A 21183-nucleotide genomic window follows, 5' to 3' on the forward strand; every position below is an offset into this window, starting at 1 on the left:
GACGAGACTATGGGCCAGATGCACTAAGCTTCAAAAAGTGATAAAATGGAGGGTGATTGGCTGGCTGTTTATCTGTTTATCACTCTCCAATGTATCACTTTTGAAGCTAAGGGCATCTGGCCCTCTGAATGCAAGTGTGAATACATTACGCATACTGGGGAAGTATGGTACTCTCAGGGCCGGCGCTACCCGCTCAGCACAGCCTGCAAAGCAGGTAGGCGCCGGCCCCTGAAGGCGCCATCTCCCCTCCTCTGATGCTGTAGCTGCCAGCTGCTGCATCATGCTCCTGATGAAGGACCAAAAGGTCTGAAATGCATTGAGCTGCTGTATCCGTGGCTGGAGAACAGAACCTGTTTTTGTGGAGGAGGACCACCCGCACTGAGGTCTGCTGGAAGGAGTTGCTATCTTTTCTGTCAGAACCACAGGAGTGGTTGGTGAGAGCTCCACATTTGTGTCACCGCTGGTGACTACATGCTTGTGTTTTACTTACCCTTGTGAGTGTATCGCTATAATAAATTTGTTCCCCCCTGTCAAAAAAGAGTTGCACGATTACTTCTCTCTTTTAGAGACAATAAAAAAAATGGGAGGTGTGTGAACTGTGTTCGGATTTGGATACAGAAAAATTATTTTGAAAAGAAGAAAAACTCTCCATCACAATAACTTTATTTATGTTTGTGTAAGTGTTCAATCATTTATACAATAAGACTTTAGCGCCCAGGACACTGACTATATTGTTTTCTATTGTCCTTTTCGAAGTTTTGGTGTTACTTCATTGACAGTGTCTAAGCTGCTTTAATGAATCTTGCGCAGGTGTACAATTGTTTTCTTTCTTGACTGCATCCTGCACCTGTCAAAGTATATGACAGGCAACGGTGCCGGCAACAGGGCAGAATCAGGTGCTGGAAAAGGGGGACATTGAAATAAATTTGGGAAGCCGCCGCGGCACTCTTGGACGCCGGCTGCTGACGCTCAACCACACGTTCTGCTGAGTGATGCTGCCCACATCATCACACTGGTCCGCCGAGTACAGCATGTAGGGGAAGAGCCAGCCGAGATGTCGGTCGGCCTTGTTTCTGCTGGATCAGTTAACTCGGCGCTGTACACACTGCGGGAGCCGGGACAGAAAGACACGCTGGTAGGCACCTACATTACATTAGGTGAGAGGCACCATACTGTATGTATTAATACTGAGGTGGCAGTGGCACTCACCTGGTTAATTAGAAATGGTTGAGATAGAGAAGTGTCTGTGAGTGTGTACTCTGTGAGTGCCACTGCCACTGCCACCTCTTTTAATGCCTAAGAAATTTTACTGGTAGAGGAAAGTGACGAGGACTAATATATGTATATATGTGTGTCCCTATGCACAAACATAGTTCTTCAGGCACAAATGCTAGATGCATTCATATTTTTATTCACTTGAAAAATATACAAAACACTTTTAAACAAGCAGTGCCTGAAGAACTATGTTTGTACATAGGGGGACTTTTTTTAAATGGATGCAGAGCACGCTGAAAATGAAAGAATATTGAGAGTGTCAGCTTTCTGGAGGTATATATATATATATATATATATATATATATTATATATAGGCATTATTTGAGCACTACTCTGGGCATCATATCATATGTGACTAACACTATGTTAGGCGCCGTGGGAGCGCTTCTGGAAGGACAGAGCGGCATGTACGCTTAGCCGCCTGTCCTTCCGGCTCTGACGTCCGGTTGCCTAGCAACCAGGGACGCCGGAGGACGCAGCGTCGGAGCGTGACGCCCGTCCTCTCTCCTCACGTCTCTCAGCGCCTGAGACGCGGCAGCGCCGTTGCTTAGCAACGGCAGACGCTGCTAGGCAGAGAGAAAAAGCCGCGAAATTCAACAGGCCGCAGGTGTCGGAAAGGACTCGTTAGGACAGGCGGGACTCAGGCCTCCATTCTCATTGGCTCCTAGCCTTCTTATCTAGGAAGCCAGCCCTGCAGTCCTCGCCGGTGATAGCTCCTGTTTGGACCTATCTGTCTGCTGCTCTCCGGTCCGTTTCCCTGCTGTTCCCAGCAGCTCCTTCGTGGTCTCCTCTTCCATTGGTCCCTCCTGTGTCGTGAGTTGCCCCTTTGGGGTAGTTTCATTCACACCTTCTTTATTGTCATTACCTTACTCATTACCTGTGTTTTCTGTCTACCGCATTGGCAGGTCATTTATGTTGGGAAGGTCCATTGCTTCCCACTCATTCTCTCCCCTTGTCTCCCAGTTTTTCTGGGGTTTTCCAGTCCCTCCTGCTCTTTGTATACTTTGGTATTGTGTCTTATATTTTGTGTGGTTCCCTGGGCGACGGTTGTCGCGGGTTGTGGCGACCAGGTCGCGGGCGCTTAGTTGCGTTAGCCAGGGCCCGGCAAGTCGCCGTTTTGTTAATTTCAGTTAGGCCCCTCAGTCAGCTTTCCTCTTGACCGTACCCTAGGGGGGTCCCCGGCTCCTTGTCCTCTCATAACACCTGGCTGCACCGGAGCTTGGGTGGGCTTAACCTACCCATTCAAACGTGGCGGCTACAGGCGAAGCCTAGTAACACCTGCAGGAGTCGGTCACCCAGCCTGGGGGGTACAACAGAGGTAGTATAGGGTTTGGCCGTGGCTGTCCTAAACAGCAGTCCCGGCGGTGGGGTCACACCCGAAACCTAACACACTATGGTTGGCATTATGCTGCATAAGCACAACTTTTTTGTGGCGTGTGTCTCTAGAATGCGCTATTTTATAAGGTATGGGAGGGCGCAAATTTAGAGTTTGCAGGGAGGCGCCGAACACCCTAGCACCGTCCCTGGGTAGTCTCTCTCTCCCTCTATCAGATCCTTATAGTTAAGTGATGAAAAATAAAAAAATAAAACAAAATGGATTCAATGCTGAAACAGACTGCTTTGGTTTTATTCAAAATGCAATAGCCCATGAAAATACTGCATGTAAAACATCCACTATCCCTGCTTTACTAAGTGGTAATAACACTGTTGCTGATTTCCATACTACCACATACTATATGCTGGAAATATTGATTACATTTATATTGGTCCTTCACAAAAGGTCCAATGATTAGAATTAGGCATTATTGGGAATTATTAGAACTGCATATGCTTTCAGATGTTCCATAGTAGTACAATAAAAGATAGCATTCAGCAAGAAGTGTAAAGTCAAAGATTGCATACATATAACACAGTATTTTTCTTAATATTCCACTGTGTATGAATCCAGATCTATATAAATATTGTACCATAACATTGTACAAAGTGCTTTTTGTTTCTTCTGAGACCTGCTTACTTTATAAACTAGACTACATATAGTACTATGAGTGCTATGTAATTCAAATTTATTGTCTACTGTACATGTCTTTTTGACTTTTTTTGTTCAATAGAAAACATTAAACTCAATCACAAAGAAACACATACAACAAATACTGGAAAAATAGTTTCTCCCTCACAAAGCAAAACTAATAAAAATCAGTATTTCTTTACGTGTGGACATACAAAAATGTTGTATTTTTCATGTGTGTCGTTTCTTCTTAGTTTTGTATGCCGTCATTGATCATGCCGTCAGATCAATAACAGGTTTAGTAATGCTGTACTGTATTTTCCATTTCTGTATCACAAGGAGAAGATTACTACCTCCTGGTAGCATGTCTGCAGTGAATAAAGAACATGAAGAGTTACTGGAGGATTCTGGTCAGACAGGTATGACTCCAGGTACACTTGCATCAGAACATGATTGGAGAGTTGTAGATGTCTGGGACACTGGGACAGTTATGGAATCCTTAACATCTGTGTTCTGATGATTTGGATGGTTCTTAGTTTCAGGCTTCTTAGTGGTGTCAGGGCAGTTCTGGACAAATATTACCCGATTGTAAGCCTTCAGTCTTCTCCACAGCTGTATATAGACTTTACACTGGACATACATAAACACTAAACCACCTGTAAATCCAATAGCAACAACTACCAGTTTTGTCCAAAATGGCCACTCCAGAACACCTATAATACAAAAGACAAAAAAAAATATAATCATCTGTGATATCTAAAAAATAGACTGCGTACACATGTTCTCTTTTGTTAAGGAAATAAATGGTATTGGTGAACACAAACAGGGATTTCTATTGAAGATGGTATGTTGCTATGGGCAACCAATCAGAATCTATTTATTTATTTAGCACCTTCTTGAACATAATAGATAATCTGATTGATTGTACATAGCAACATCCCATTTCAATAGAACTCAGACCTTAATAATAAACCCCTTACATTATAATTAGAATTTGTTTAATCCAAGCTTTATGTTTTAGATCTTATGAAAAGCAATAAATGATGCCAAAATTAAATTCTCTTGTTACAATCAGAATTAGCATGCCAGAAGTAAATATTTAAATATCCCATTATCGGCCATAAGACAACTTCAGTTAGAGCATTTCTTATTTCAGTACTTGTGTAATATCTGGGCGCCCGATTTTTTGATTGTATGCCTTAACTTAAGGCATACAATCAGATGCGATGCGACGCGATTTTCCCATAGGAACCAATGTTAAATGGTCCCAAATGATCCCTGAGACCATTAGGGTCAATGTGAAATGCCCCCCAGCCCCCCCCCCCCATTGTTTGTATGCCCCCTCATTGTTAACGCCACCCCACCATCAACGCCATCCCGAAGCGTGGTGAGCGCAGCGGTACGTGTCCTCTGACCTTTTCATACCTCTACTATCCAGTCGGCGTGGAGTTGATTTTATATAGTGTGGCGAGCCCGAAGCGTGGCGAGCGGACGCGTAATACCTGTGAAGTAATGCGTGTCCGCCCGCCACGCTCCAGGCTCGGTGGCTTGCTGCGCTCGCCACACTATATAAAATCAACTCCACGCCGACGTGGATAGTGGGGGTATGAAAAGGTCGGCGGACGCGTACCGCCGCCCCTCGCGGGCTCGCTGCGCTCACCACGCTTCGGGTTGGCGTTGATGGTGGGGTGGCATATACAATGTAGGGGGCTGTGGGGCATTTTGGGGGGCCTGGGGGCCATTTGGGACCATTTAACAGTGATTCCTATGGAAAAATCAGGTCCATCGCATCGCATACGATTTTTCCGACCCAATGAAAAAATCGGGCGCCCAGATAATACACAAGTACCCTTAAGTCACATATTTCTACCAGCAATAATGGGTCAAATGATCACACCTATGAAATATTTAAAAACCATTAAATGCAACATGCACGCTAGGAAAGGTTACATATAAAATGTATGATTCAGTATGTTAAACCCTTTACAAAAGGATCAGATTTGTTTCAAATGAGGGGTTACAATAGTACACGTCATACAGTAATACCAGCAATGTATATTAACCCCTTCCTGATGCAGCATGTTTTTGCCTTCCTGACAGAGCCCTTTTTTTCAAATCTGACATGTATCACTTAAGTGGGGAAAACTTTTTTTTGCTTTTACTTATCCCAGTGATTTTGAGATTGTTTTCTCGTGACACATTGTACTTCAAGTTAGTGGTAAATTTGGGTCGATACAGTCTGTGTTTTTTTGTGAAAAATACCAAAATGTCGTAAAAAAATGGAAAATTTAGCAATTTTCAAAATGTTAAATTTTTTGCTTGTGAGAAATAATCATACCACTCAAAATAGTTAATAACTAACATAGACCATATGTCTACTTTATGTTTCCATCATTATTTCAGCCTCCTTTTAATTTTTTTGGACACTAGGAGGCTTAAAATATGAATAGCAAATTCTCAAATTTTCAAGAAAATTTCAAACACTGATTTTTTTAGGGACCAGTTCAGTTCTGATGTGACTTTGAGGGACTTGTATGTGAGACACCCCCATAAATGATGCCATTTCAAAAACTGCACCCCTCACAGTATTCAAAACAGCATTTTGGAAGTTTGTTAACCCTTTAGGTGTTTCACAGGAATTAAAACAAAGTGTAGGTGAAATTTCAAAATTTCATTTTTTTTTGCAGATTTGCAATTTTAATACATTTTTCTAAGGAACACAGTCGATTTTACTAGAGAAATGTGACTAAAAATTGATTCCCCCAATTCTTTTGTTTTCATAAATATCCTATATGTGGCCCTAGTGTGCACGTTGACCAAACCACAGGCTTCATAATAGAAGGAGCACCTACTTGATTTTGGAGCCTCCTTTTTATGAGATTATTTTGTAGGCACCATGTAGGTTTCTAGGCACCATAAGATGCTAAAAGTTAGGAACCCCCCCACAAGTGACCCCATTTTGCAAACTACACCCCTCAGGGAATTCATCTAGGGGTATAGTGTACATTTAAAACCCCCAGGGGTTTCACCAATTGTGGTACAACTGGGCAGTGAAAATGAAAAATTATTTTTTTTACACAAAAATGCAGTTCTGGCTCCAAATTTTTCATTTTCACAAGGAATGAAGGAGACAAAGCACCCCAAAATCTGTGCCCCAATTTCTCCCGAGTACGGCAATGCCTCACATGTGACCAAAAAATACCATTTGGATGCATGGCAGGACTCAGAAGGGAAGGAGTGATTTTTGGATTTTGCAGCTCAGATTCTGGTGGAATGTTGGTGGGTGCTATGTCGCATTAGCAAGACCCCCGAAGCACCAATACAGTGGAACCCCCCCACAAGTGACCCCATTTTGCAAACTACACCCCTCAGGGAATTCATCTAGGGGTATAGTGTACATTTCAAACCCCCAGGGGTTTCACCAATTTTGATACAACTGGGCTGTGCAAATGAAAAATTACATTTTTTACACAAAAATGCAGTTCTGGCTCAAAATTTTTCATTTTCACAAGGAATGAAGGAGACAAAGCACCCCAAAATCTGTGCCCCAATTTCTCCCGAGTACGGCAATGCCTCACATGTGACCAAAAAATACCATTTGGGTGCATGGCAGGACTCAGAAGGGAAGGAGTGATTTTTGGATTTTGCAGCTCAGATTCTGGTGGAATGTTGGTGGGTGCTATGTCGCATTAGCAAGACCCCCGAAGCACCAATACAGTGGAACCCCCCCACAAGTGACCCCATTTTGCAAACTACACCCCTCAGGGAATTCATCTAGGGGTATAGTGTACATTTCAAACCCCCAGGGGTTTCACCAATTGTGGTACAACTGGGCAGTGAAAATGAAAAATTAAATTTTTTACACAAAAATGCAGTTCTGGCTCAAAATTTTTCATTTTCACAAGGAATGAAGGAGACAAAGCACCCCAAAATCTGTGCCCCAATTTCTCCCGAGTACGGCAATGCCTCATGTGTGACCAAAAAATGGCAGGACTCAGAAGGGAAGGAGTGATATTTGGATTTTGCAGCTCAGATTCTGGTGGAATGTTGGTGGGTGCTATGTCGCATTAGCAAGACCCCCAAAGCACCAATACAGTGGAACCCCCCCACAAGTGACCCCATTTTGCAAACTACACCCCTCAGGGAATTCATCTAGGGGTATAGTGTACATTTCAAACCCCCAGGGGTTTCACCAATTTTGATACAACTGGGCTGTGCAAATGAAAAATTACATTTTTTACACAAAAATGCAGTTCTGGCTCAAAATTTTTCATTTTCACAAGGAATGAAGGAGACAAAGCACCCCAAAATCTGTGCCCCAATTTCTCCCAAGTATGGCAATGCCTCATATGTGACCAAAAAATACCAGTTGGGTGCATGGCAGGACTCAGAAGGGAAGGAGTGATTTTTGGATTTTGCAGCTCAGATTCTGGTGGAATGAATGGTGGGTGCTATGTGGCATTAGCAAGACCCCCGAAGCACGGTTAAATGATGAACCTAATAATCCATAGATGTGTCGTATATTTTAAAACACTCCTTTATACATAGGCCGGGTTTGTCGGGGCAAGTTTCACAGTGGAAAATAGTATCCTTTCTTATTCCCTTTTTATAGCAAACTTTGCACCTTTTTTGTGTCCTGCCCTTTCTTGCAGTGGAGGGGATTTCGTTAGGAAAATGCTGCCCTGGTACAATACGGGGGCCAGTACTAGAAGTACTGGGGCCCTCTGCCTGCTGGTTCCCAAATATTAGGCCCTTTATGACTTCCTCTTAAAAGTGCATAAATGTCCCCCTCTGGCTGGTAGAACGGAATAGCACGTAAGCGTTATACAGTGCCATCTGGATGATATACACGGCCAGCTTCTTGTACCAGATTTTTGTTTTCCGCAGGGGACTGTACGGCTTCAGTACCTGATCTGAAAGATCCACTCCGCCCATGTACTTATTGTAATCTAGGATACAATTAGGTTTTGAGGTGTGGGTACTGGTACCTTGTACAGGGATGGAGGTGGTACTGTCTCCATGAATTGTTGTCAGTATAAGGACATCCCTCTTGTCCTTATATTTGACCAACAACATATTTTCGGTGGATTGTGCCCTGCTTTCACCCCTTCTCAGTACTTGGGCAATGTGCGTTTTTGGGAGGCCTCTTTGGTTCTTGCGCACAGTACCGCAAGCTGCTGTACCTCTTGAACCAAGGGCCTTAAACAGGGGGATGCTAGTGTAAAAGTTATCCACATAGAGGTGATAACCTTTATCCAGGAAGGGGTGCACTAAATCCCAGACAATTTTTCCACTAACACCTACGAGGGAGGGGGGGCATTCTGGCGGTTCAATTCTTGAATCCTTCCCTTCATATACCCTAAACCTGTGGGTGTACCCTGAGGTGCTTTCACACAGTTTATACATTTTTATGCCATACCTTGCCCTCTTACTGGGAAGGTACTGGCGGAATTTAACCCTTCCTTTAAAATGTATAAGGGACTCGTCGATACAAATAAATTTTTCAGGGATGTACATCTCTGCAAATTTGGCAATGAAATGATCAATGACCGGCCTGACTTTGAATAGCCGGTCAAAGGTGGGATCATCTCTGGGTGGGCACTGTGGGACAGCAGGGACAGCAGACATGTTTAAACTGTCACCGCATCTATAGACGCGGGGACAGTTTAAAGTCATGACGTATATATACGTCATGTGTCGGGAAGTACATCCCGGCCATGACGTATATATACGTCAAATGTCGGGAAGGGGTTGCTACCAGGAGCATATGAGTTGAAAACATTAATAATGACAATGCTGTAATACTAGTTTAGTCCACTGGTTCCCATACATTTTTGAATCACGTCACCCTGGATTATCAGGATTTTTTTCATGGCACAACTAGGCCAAATGTTTTTTATTGAAACAATTTGCCAGGGATAGGAACCAAAAAAGTCCTGACTGTGACCTACAAGGTCTTGAACCAATGTTACCAGAGGTTGCACACAGATTGCATGCATGCACACCACTGGCGTAACTACCGTCCCGCAGCCCCCGCCGTGGCGGGGAGGCGCTGAGGGTATGTGGGCGCCGGGGGGCTGCGGGACGACAGTCACTGTCTGCCTGCCTGCCTGTCTGTGTGTGTGCGTGCACCGTCCGGGTCCCAGCTCTCCCGGCTATTGCCGCAGCGCTGCTCTCTCACTGATACAAAAAGTGACACTTGGAAAATGGCTGCCCCCATACCGCAGACAGTTTTTCGTCTGCTGTATGGGGGCAGCCATTTTCCAAGTGTCACTTTCGTTAGCAGCAGTAGCCGGGAGAGCCGGGACCCGGCGCGGACGGATGCGGCCCAAGGTAAAACACACACGCACACAAACACACACATACACACACACACGCTCTCTCCCCTCAATCCCCTTCCCTCCCTCTCCCCCCCCCCCCCGCGCGCCACGGCTCCACGCTGCTTGTTTTTTGTTTTTTTTTTTTAGGGGGGGGGGGGGCGCCCCCCTGCATTTTCGGCAGGGGGGCGCACAATTATTAGTTACGCCACTGATGCACACAGATTGATTGTCTGATTTTTTACACTGCCCATGCACCATAGCCATCAGTACATGCAATGGGCAAGTCATAAACATCTCTGTCCCGTTTCTATGGGCAGTAGGGATGGTGTAATGGTTAGCATTACTGCCTCACCACGCTGAGGTCATGGGTTCGATTCCCACCATGGCCCTAACTGTGTGGAGTCTCCAAAAATATACTGGTAGGTTATTTGGCTCCTAACAAAATTAACCCTAGAATGTCTGTGTGTGCGTGTACATGTGGTAGGGAATATAGATTGTAAGCTCCACTGGGGCAGGGACTGATGTGATTGTTCAAATATTATCTGTAAATCTCTACAGAATATGTGTGCGCTATATAAGAAACTTAATAAATTAAATACATTTCTACCTGCAGTCTAATAGGCAAGCAATGGGGAGTTTACATGATGAGAGCATGTTACGGGAGTAGAGTGTGCGCTGACTAATTGGTGTAGTGTGGAAACAGAAGTGCCTACAACTTGGCTTATAGGCAAATGTCTGCATTTATTAATTCTCTGCATGCAGTGCCAGTGTAATTGTGGGAACACTGAATCAGCCAGTGTGCAGAAATTTAAACAGGACAGTTAGTAATCAACCACCATACTTATTCACACAGCAATATGTTCCATATATAGTTGCCAATATAAATGCTTCATACCCAGCAATATATTGCCCAAAGACTCAGATAATCAATGACAATAATCTCTGTCCTTCTCACCAATTGACTGGTGAGAAGTAACTGAAGGTTATTGATACAGTATGTTATAATATTACGTGTTATAATTTCCTCCTGTTGACTTCTATATAATTTAAAATTACTTAATTCTTTAGTTATTAGCTGTATTGTGTAACTACCAGGAGATCATTGTAATAACACATCCATTTTATAAATACAATCTACAATCTTGACATGTAATGGGCATTATGGTGTAAATTTTTAATGCGCGCCAATGCCCCTATTTATGAAGCATATTGTGCATTATTTCTCAATGTGTTTACAGGCATGTCCAAACTATGGCCCTCCAGCTGTTGTGAAACTACAAGTCCCATCATGCATTGCCACATTTTTGCTATTAGGGAATGCTAAAACTATGTCAAGGCATGCTGGGATGTGTAGTTTCACAACAGCTGGAGGTCCACTGTTTGGATATGCCTGGTGTAGTGTGTATTTTGGCTCAATCCATGTGAATTTTGCCTTAATCTGTGTGCCATAGTGTGAATTTTGGCTCATTCCATGTGGCATAATGTAATAGAGGCAAGTACAGTATAAGGGGGTTACTATTGTGTTGCATGATTTGTATAAGGGGTATATGGTGTGGTAAACTTAGGTGACCACATAAAAGGTGCTGAAATGTTGTCTACCAAGTTTCGGCTTTCAGTATTTTTTTATGACTGGAGTGCTGCCTCATCCCGCAAGTATTTTAGGACATTGGCATCCTGCGGGTGCACCTTTGGAGTGCACCCGCCAATATACTGCATCTCCCTGCATTTTTCTTATGCCAGCCTCCTGCCTTTTCCAGGCATATATATTTAGTTGAACGTATTTACACAAATAAAGACACACCCATGAGCAGACCACCAAAACAGAACACTGGTCACGCCCCCCACATTATAAGGTGCTGGCCACAACCCCTATTATTGCGCATAATAGGCCCTTGATCATTCAGCTCCAGGCCCATTTAGACCTTAATCTGGCTCTGCATGCACTGGACCCATGTGCCCATGGGTCAAGCAGCTGTCTGAATGTGTTGCAGGCAATCCGCTGCTGCATCCTAACTGTCACTTTTTCAAACACTGTCGGTAACATGGCAGTTAGAAGCTGATTGATCAGTTGTTTATCACTTTTTGATGCTACGTGCATCTCGTCCATATCACAGCATTCCTGATGCTTCCAAGGAAGCAGCCATGATGCTCACTCCAACCACATCTGAATCAGGCCTGTTGTTTGCACAGCTGCCAGCATTTTGTATGTTATTTACAGTATAACACACAATGGGGTTTATTTACTAAGATGGGAGTTCTATTGAAGATAGGATGTTTCCATAACAACCAATCAGAATCTAATTCTTATTTATTTAGCACCTTCTAAAAGATAATAGATAGGATCTGATTGGTTTCCCATAGCAGCATCCCATCTTCAAAAGAACTCCCATCTTTGTAAATTTTCCCCAGCACATTCTTGCAGAAGTTTGGAAATATAAGTTCATATTTTACTGCAAAAAATCCTTATGAGAATGATGTCATTTTTACATTGGTAATAGTAGAAACATGCTGCTTTTAAAAAGGGGGTTTGATAATAATTCTATCCATTCATATTACAGAGATAAGTGTTTCACACCAATAAGCATAACATGGCCTGTGTTCCCTTCACAGGATGATAAAACAGCTAGTTTCCAAGCTACCATTCATCTAATTCCCCAAAGCAATTAATTTTATAGCAATAAGTCAACAACCTACTGATGTTTTAGGCATCACCCACTGTGTGACAACGTTTGTTAAAAAATGATACCATGAATCCACAGAGAAAAGAGTACAATGGTATTTCATCTATGCGCCACAGATGATCCCAATTAAAAGTCTAGAAAGTATTTTTTTTAGAAAGTTTTATGAGAAACTATGTTGAGAAGCCAAGAAAACTATTACTCATTGATTTCCCTGTTTTGCCTTCTCAAATTGTTACACAGAAAGGTCACGACCTCCCTCATGTAAGCATACTGTACAACATGAACAATTCTAAGGCTAAAAATATATATTGATGTGCTGAACTACAGGTGAAACAGGTTAATTGTAATTACTACAGAGTATTTCTTACTATTAACAAGCATACATGTTGTTCTTAGTTCTGGATGCCAGATCTTGGCAATAACAAAGTTTGGTACTTGAGTAATATCTGGGCGCCCGATTTTTTCATTGCATCGCATCGCATGCAATATAGTGGCATACAATTCATGCGATGCGATTTTTCATTGTAAAGACCCAATTTTTAATTGTATAGTCACCCATGGGTGATTTCATACCCCCACTATCCAACTACGCATGGAGTTGATTTTATATTGTGTGGCGAGCGCAGCGAGCCACCGAGCCCGAAGTGCGGCGAGCGCAGCGCGGCGAGCGCAGCGAGCCCCACGAGGGGATGCAGAATACATGTAAAGTAATCCACGCTTCGGGCACGGGGCTCGCTGCGCTCGCCACACTATGTAAAATCAGCTCCATGCGTAGTTGGATAGTGGGGGTATGAAATCACCCATGGGTGACTATACAATAAAAAATCTGGTCTTTACAATGAAAAATCGCATTGCATGCCTTAAGTAGTGGCATGCAATGATAAAATCGGGCGCACAGATAATACACAAGTACCCCAAAAAAAGAAAATTTTGCATATACAGTACTGTATTTGAAGAAGAAGTACTACTGTGGAAATAAAAGTCTTATATTGTGCAACAAGGAGCTTGTGTTGACACCAAAACAAAAGGTAATTTTTTAAACTGCCCAACGACACATATTTTCTGAGTTTGTAAGTCACCACAATCTTATATACTTAAAATATATATTATAAAGAACGTACATTAAAGAAGACTAGATAAAGAACAAGGGTCTCCTATCACAGTGTGGTTGAGGCAATCGCTGGTGTAGTGTTTAATGTCACAAGCAATTAGCAGTGTCAGTACGAGGCCATATTTCCCCTGCTGATCATATCACTATTAGGAACCTTCTATTTAATTCCACAGGTTCGTTAGGAACAACCTTAAACCTGACATACAGTACAGTATGACAAATTGAACAAATCAGTTTATTAATTTGTTCTTGTTCTGTATCATTTTTCCTTTCCTTAGCTGTTAATGCAGTTATATTTAGATATCAAATGCTTACAGTGGTATAGTAAAAGCATGTATATGTAATATCAAGTTATTCAGAAATTGAAATAGTTGCAGATATATAATGTATGTCAGGAGGCGTAAAGTATGTGCTGCAAAATAATTGCCATCCATTAATGGTCACCCACACTGACCTTTGTAATAAAACGGTAAAAAAATAATAATGCTAATAAAAAATCTGTCCAAGCGCTAGCGGCTATGTTGCTTGTAGCTAATAATGCACGATAAACAGCAGATATCAGCATTAACAATATCAGCCCCGAGGGTCGTCTAGTGTGTACGGGGCATAACATAAATGCAATGTTTCTGAAACTGCATTGATTTGACAAAATACAATCCTAAACAATTGTTCCGTTTTCCAAACACCACTAAATATTTAAAAGTGAGCAGTGTAAATGTCATTGGGCCAGATTCTCTAAGCTTCAAAAGTGATAAAATGGAGAGTGATATGCAGCCAGCCAATCAGCTCCTACCTGCCATGTCACAGACTGTGTTTGAAAAATGTCAGGCAGGAGCTGATTGGCTGGCTGTATCACTCTACATTTTATCACTTTTGAAGCTTAGAGAATCTGGCCCATAATCAGTAACCATGAGCCTGTGCTTTTCGCACATCATGGAGATGGACTTACACATTCTGTTTGCGGATAGTGCTTCTAGGTGAGACGACATTGTGAAATGTCTCAATGAATATAAAATACATGCTTATATCAGCCAATCCTGTAAATCATGTAATCTCTGTGTGTGAAAGAATAAGTTATGATGTCAGTTATACATTCAGTAGGGCCGATTCAGACCTGCTTGTGGTGGGGATCTGTGCATGTGCATAGGCTCTAATGCGTTGTGCAGATCCCCGCAGTTAGCACCTTCGAGTGAAATTTTCCCTCACCGGGGCACTCGCACAGTGATTGACAGGCAAGGGGCGTTCCATGGTGGACACCCAGTGTTTCATGGGCGTGCCCATAAAAATGGCAGGAAAAATAATAATTTGATGGTAAGTAACTATTGAAGGATTTTTCCTCTGTGCGGTGCTTGTAGCGTAGTGAGGGGATTAGGGTAGCGGATGGGGTTGCGTTCGCCGGGTGGTGTTAACCTGCTCGCTAGGCTCCGAATATATGCAGCATAGCAAGCAGATCTGAATCAGGCCCAGTATGTGAGAACATACTAACATAAGCTACTTCTTTCATTTTTATTTAGGAACTGTTTTTCTACTGACGTTATATAGGGTTATGATATACCTCTAGTATTTATCGATTAGCAATTAAGCTTAGCTTACCGCTGTTTATGACTGTACCACTTATACCATCTACAGATTGCCGGCAAGGGAGATTAGGCACTGCCTACCAGTCTTAAGGTGCCCATACACTAGTAAGATTTATCTTCAGATCTGGCTGGTTAGAACAAAAACAGATATGACCTAGTGACTGTCGACCTAGACATTGTCTGTCCACTATACCATAACCCTTCTGCAGAACAGTTAGGAAATGTTTCTGATCTCTACAGGAGACTCAGCTTATTTCATAGAAATTGTAGCATCTTCGGCGACGGCTGCTCTAGGTAGGGGAAGTGTTGTTGGAACAATTAGAAATGAACAAGTGAAAGACCTATAAGGACAGTGGTGCTGCACTTTCCAGCAGAAAGTCAGCAGTTAGGGACTAGTCCAGGGCTGGGCAACACCGGCCCTCCAGATGTTAATGAACTACACATCCCAGGATGCTTTGCATTAGTTTTGCTATGTGGCCATGCTGAAACTGATGCAAGGCATGCTGGGATGTGTAGTTCATCAACATCTGGAGGGCCAGTGTTGCACAGCCCTGGACTAGTCTGTCTCATGCATTGTGCGCTGCAGACTGGGGGTGGGGACAATGCAAGTATTCAATATTACACTCCTGTGAAAAACACTGGAACATTACACTCATATATTGGGCTATTGAAAATATAGATAGAGAATATATTATTATATTAATTTCACAGTGCTCTCATGTCTTTAGCAAGAAGTCATCTTCCCAGAATAAGGTCATTTGCAAGTTCTGTGTTACACTATGGGGCTAATTGCATACATCAGCTCTTTGGGTGCTGATTCTCTTACTTCCTCCTATTCTGCAACTCTGTATGCAAATACTGTTAGCAACACATCCGTGCCATTCCCATTCCTATTGTCTAATTAGCCACTCCTTTGTTACAGTCATCACCCTGGAACGTGCCATACATTTCCATTACAGTTTTGCCACTGTGCATCTAAAATTGTACTGTGACTGACCAAACAACATCATGATGCATAGCTCCCAACTGTTCCGTTTTTCACGGGAACGTTACGTTTTTCACGGGACTGTCCCATTTTTTTGGGATGGTCCCGCATCCCACCCAGGGCCGGCAGTGTCTATTCAGAGAGGCAGAGGGACTGGGAGCATGGCCAGCAGCTTACACAGCGCTGGCCATGTCCCTGTTGTAATGGAAAATGGAGGCATGGCCTGCAGAAGGGACATCCCCGTGAGGCCATACCCCCTTTTCCATCGGCCACATCCCTTTTCAGGTGCACATGCGGCTCCGCCGCTTCAGAGAGAACAAATGTTGGGAGGTAGGATGATGCATGCAGAGAGAAAACATCACAGCTCACCATCCAACATAGCCGCTGCATCTAATGGTCCACACACACTGGGAGTTTACATAATGGGTGCTTTTGCCCTGTGCGTATGGCCAGCGATGATGTGAAAATCGGTGGCCCGAAAGTCACTTAGTGCATACATACTGAGCAATTTCTACCCAGGCCAGCGGTTTTCACTGACAAAGAACCACTTTCCACAGTAGGAAACTTTGGAAAGTGGTTGTCTCCTTGTAAAACCAGCAGATGGAAGGCGGCGGCCGGTGATGATTCGGGAGTGCGCATCAGCACTCATCGCTGGGGCATACACAATGGGCGGTTTTGAGATGAAAGCAGCTAAAAAAAAAAAAGAGCTGCTTTCAGCTCAAAATCACCCAGTACATATGGGCCTTAACTCATAATTAGGTCCACAGTGAATAGTTTTGGCAGGGATCACTTCAACATTTCCTTGTTGGGTCCAGTCCATGATTTTTGATACATTGGGATAAATTTACTAAAGCTTCTAAAAATTAAAAGAAGTGATGTTTCCCATTGTATCAGATCCATGTCCAAACTATGGCCCTCCAGCTGTTGTATTGTAGTGAAACTACACATCCCAGCATGCCTTGCCATAGTTTTAGGATTCCCTAATAGCAAAACAGTGGCAAGGCATGGTGGGACTTGCAGTTTCACAACAGCTGGAGGGTCATAGTTTGGGCATACTGTACCTGCTCTATTGTATCCTAGAAAATCTTAGACATAATCTGATTGGTTATGGTCAATGTCACCTATTTTAATAAACTGACATTACTAATGCTGGCCACACATCAGACCAACATTCCTCCAACCATCCAACTAGTTGCTTGGATGGAATAAAAATATGGTACTGTATGGGAACAAAGGACAATCAGAAATATGCTCACAAACCCAGGAAAATGGACAAAAGCATTCAGTCAAATTGTTTAAATCAAACAGGTTCAACTACAGTACCGTGTCAGAGCGACAGTTTTTGTCCTTTTCCAGATTTTGGGAGCAAATTTCTGAAGTAAATATTACATTTGTTCCCATCCAATACCATATATTTATTCCATCCAAGCAACTAGTTGGATGGTTGGAGGAAAGTTGGTCTGATGTGTGGCCAGCATAAGTCTGGAGTGAAATTGTAGCCAATTGTAACAATACAACATGCATAGGATTAGATCAGTCAATATCCAATAATGACATTAGAACATAACACAAAATAAATGAGTCATAACTGTATACATTAGAAATAGCAACAAATATTTAAAATTAGGATCTTTATGAAATAGAGTCCATTCATCAATCTTGCTTTATCAGTTGTCTACATAACTAATGTTTGGCCATTGTACATACTGTATATAATGCTAACATATATTTTCTACACAAGTAGCTGATCTTGGAGCATGTTAGTGTGATTTGTGTGATGGCTAAAGGTGTCTCAAGTATATAAATATATGTATAGGGGAAAAGCTGTTATTGCTTGTTTTTAAACAAGATCCTCACTGTAATAAATCTTTATTTGTAGTTGTACAGTGAGCATATCAAGAGGCAGTCACTCTTGAAAACATGTTAAAATGAACTCCCGCATCATATTTCACTTAATATTAATCTGCTCTCAACTAGTTCACACAATGGACCAATTAAGACTCAATGCTCTATAAACGACTCCAGTTCTGAAGACTGATAAGAAGCTGTTTAAATCACTATACACTAACATTACATTACCATTTGTTACTGAAAAGCTTGCTGAGAATCACATTTCAGGAAAGCACAGCAAAAATAGAGGAAAGATATATTTAAAACGAGTGTGTGTAGTGTATACGGCATAAAAGCATGGATCCACAGTGCCCTGTTCTAGCCCCACCTATTAATTTATGGGCCCAAATGTAATAGGGTGCAAATTTTTAGTTACATAAAATCAAATCGCACATGTGGGATGGAAATCGCACATGTAAAAGGGTGCAATATTTTTTAGCACAAGACAGAAATAAATTGTGATCTCTGCTGATTTTTAAGTAACGGGAATGTGCAATTTTTTATGCAAGGTGCAATTTTTTGGTAACGGGAAATGTAGTTTTTTTTTGCCCTTTCAGTTTGCCCTGATTGCAGAAATATGGGGGGAAAATAACTGGAGTTCCCCTGTATTTCCAAAACCAACACTGGACTCCTGGGGTCCAGGGGTAATGCCAGAGATGGGGGTTACTTATTATGTAAGTACCCGTGGCCTAAGCCTGACTGGTCAGACCTGGCCAGGGTCCCAGGGGGAGCTTGGACCCCTCAATAAATGGGTCCACCCAAGCCACCCAAGGGCAGGACTGTAGCCCAGTACTATCCCCAGCACCCATTAGTGTTGGGAGCTTGGGATAGTTGCACTGGGTTACAATAATGCTCAGTAAGTGCCATGTCACTGCATTAATAATGTAAACTGTGAGTCACAATGGGAATATGTTGTCATTTCTCAATAAATAGAGAAAAGTTTTTTTTGTAAAACTTGTGTGTCCTCTATGCTAGGCAATGGCATTGTGTTACAATAATGCTAAGATGCCTTGCTATTGCATTAATAATATACGTGCTGTGAGTCGAAAGAGATCACAATGAGTCAATGGAAGAGAAGGAGCAACAAACAAGTACTAGTGCTGTGGCTGATGATAGCCATGATAGTATTACAACCTATACTAAAGGTGGTCCAGGGGGTGGAAATTTTAAGAAAGAGCACATAAAACAAAAATATTTCACAATGTTAATAAAAGAGGTTGATGGGTCACCTTTAAAGCCAACAAATTAGTGTCTAACTAACATTCACAAATCCTAGGGGTGTCCTTGTTGCAGATGGAGTGCCTCTCATACAGCACCGGAATCACCAGAATGCCCCCGCTGGCGATCGCTGGCAGAGAGGTGCTGCATCTGACTGGGACGCATGAGCATCTCACATGCACACGTGTCCCAGTTACTCGGTAGTGGGGAGGAGAAACCACTTCAGGGAGACGGCAGGGTTAGGGGGAGGTGTGGGGAGGCGGCAGAGAGATCAGTCAGAACAGGGCGTGCAAGCATCTCTTGCGCGTGCGCCCCCTCCTGGCGGCTGGAGGCAGCAGCTGGCGATTCTATCACCAGCCATCAGCTGAACAAGACACGCTCCATCTGTAGCTACAGTATTTGTGTGTCTAACATTTCTCACAATGTACTCATATAGAAGATTCCTTACACCATTTCTACACACTCTTCAAATGTGGGGATGAGCAGTACAAGTATTGATAGTGATGATAACATAATAGAAATTGAGGATGCTAGTGTGGAAGTGCAACCGAATGAGGAGAAAAAATGTGTACAATAGAATGCTAATGAGGATATTGATGATGATGATGATGATGATGATGATGATGATGTTGATTTTGGTGTTTGTGTTAGTGGCAGCAGATCTTGCCTGCAATAAAAAGAAAGTCATTATAATGCCTGAGCATAAATCCAAAAAAGCCCCCGTTTGGTTGTTGTATTATTTTTAATAAAATCCAGAAAACATTTTTAAAGGCACCTGCTCCATTTGTCTGACCAAGGTTAGTAGAAGTAGGGATGTTTAGGCAACTCATCCACATTACATTATTTACGTGAATTTATTATATTAATTTTAGAAAATTATTATAAGTTGTAAAATAATATCAAGCAGTTCAATATCAGCTACCAGCAGTTTGGACAAGCCCATTCAATCCATACAAAAACTGTTTTCTGGGAGCTCAAACAAACCTTCCTGCAATGTGCCTGAAAAAGGACCCAACAGTACATTACTAATTTACAACACATATTTAAACAGCAATAACTGCCGTGTGTCTGTCACTGATACCACTTTCAGACATGCAAACCGGCAATTACCCGGCATTTTGAGTGGCTGGTCATTTTGCCAGATCAGATCTGGGATTTGCACCGTATACACTGTGGTGCCTACCCGCAGTATAGACAGAGTCATCTCCAAGCACCGGGACCGCTATTGCCACACTGGGGGCAAGCCCAGGTAAGCTGTTGGGCTGCCCACAGCCCCCATGCACCCCCCCAGCCCGCAAGGTAAATGGATGCCACACACAGGCATCTGTTCACATCCTCCCTGCCCCCGATGCTAGTTCGCTGCTGTCTGCAGGTTGGGCTTCCCCCATTGATGTAAACAGGAGCCGGGTCAGATGATCCGGCATACCTGTTTACACTGCCCTCTACCCAGGTCCTAGCCATGTTCAACCCAGGTCAGGTCCTGGGTAGAAGTCCCATGTAAATGGACATGGGTTGACCCATTTACACCACCGCTGACTCGGGTCTGACCCGCCGCTGACCCTGGTTTTTGCGGCGGTGTAAAAAGGGTATTACACAGGTATTTCTTCAGTGTGAAAGGGTCCACTTGGGTTGCAAATCCCAGTTCGCCAACCCTGATAAAGACCAGGGTCCGCGACCTGGGATTTAAGATCCATTTCACACTGAACAAATTACCGGGTAGAACTGCCTCACCCAGTAATTTGATGTTTATTGTGAAAGGGGTATAAAAGGGTCCAAATGAACTGGAAATGACTGGAAATTAATGTTAATGGGGTTGATAACACTGTAGAAAATTAAATGGGCCCCAAAAATACAGACCCAAAACCAAGAAACATGATGGTAGTTTTACAACATTTTACAAAATTAGAAATAAAACCAAAACATAAATTGAATACACTACCAAAACACATCTGCAATATAAATTAATATATCAACCTATCTCAATAATCAAAACACACTAACAGTCAAGGTTTTAGAGATAAGCATGCTACAGCACAGATAGTTAAATCAAAATAACTGAGGTGCTAAGAAAGACACCTGTGCTCAAGTAGGACTATCCTTAAAATGTAGTCAGTGATA

General features: G+C 42.7%; 1 protein-coding gene across 3 annotated transcripts in view; it reads right to left on the reverse strand.

Annotated features, from left to right (window-relative positions):
• Window positions 1-2881: 2881 nt before the first annotated feature.
• MARCHF1 (membrane associated ring-CH-type finger 1) overlaps window positions 2882-21183 on the reverse strand; it is a 345392-nt gene continuing 327090 nt past the window's right edge. For all 3 annotated transcript variants that reach the window (XM_083172830.1, XM_083172820.1, XM_083172851.1), the window contains one exon: window positions 2882-3993. In XM_083172830.1, the coding sequence (XP_083028956.1) occupies window positions 3692-3993 (302 nt within the window). In that variant the 3' untranslated portion in view covers window positions 2882-3691. The remainder of the gene's footprint in view (window positions 3994-21183) is intronic.

This window comes from Crinia signifera, chromosome 1 (assembly GCF_055691185.1).
Source record: "Crinia signifera chromosome 1, ASM5569118v1, whole genome shotgun sequence".
NCBI lineage: Eukaryota > Metazoa > Chordata > Amphibia > Anura > Myobatrachidae > Crinia > Crinia signifera.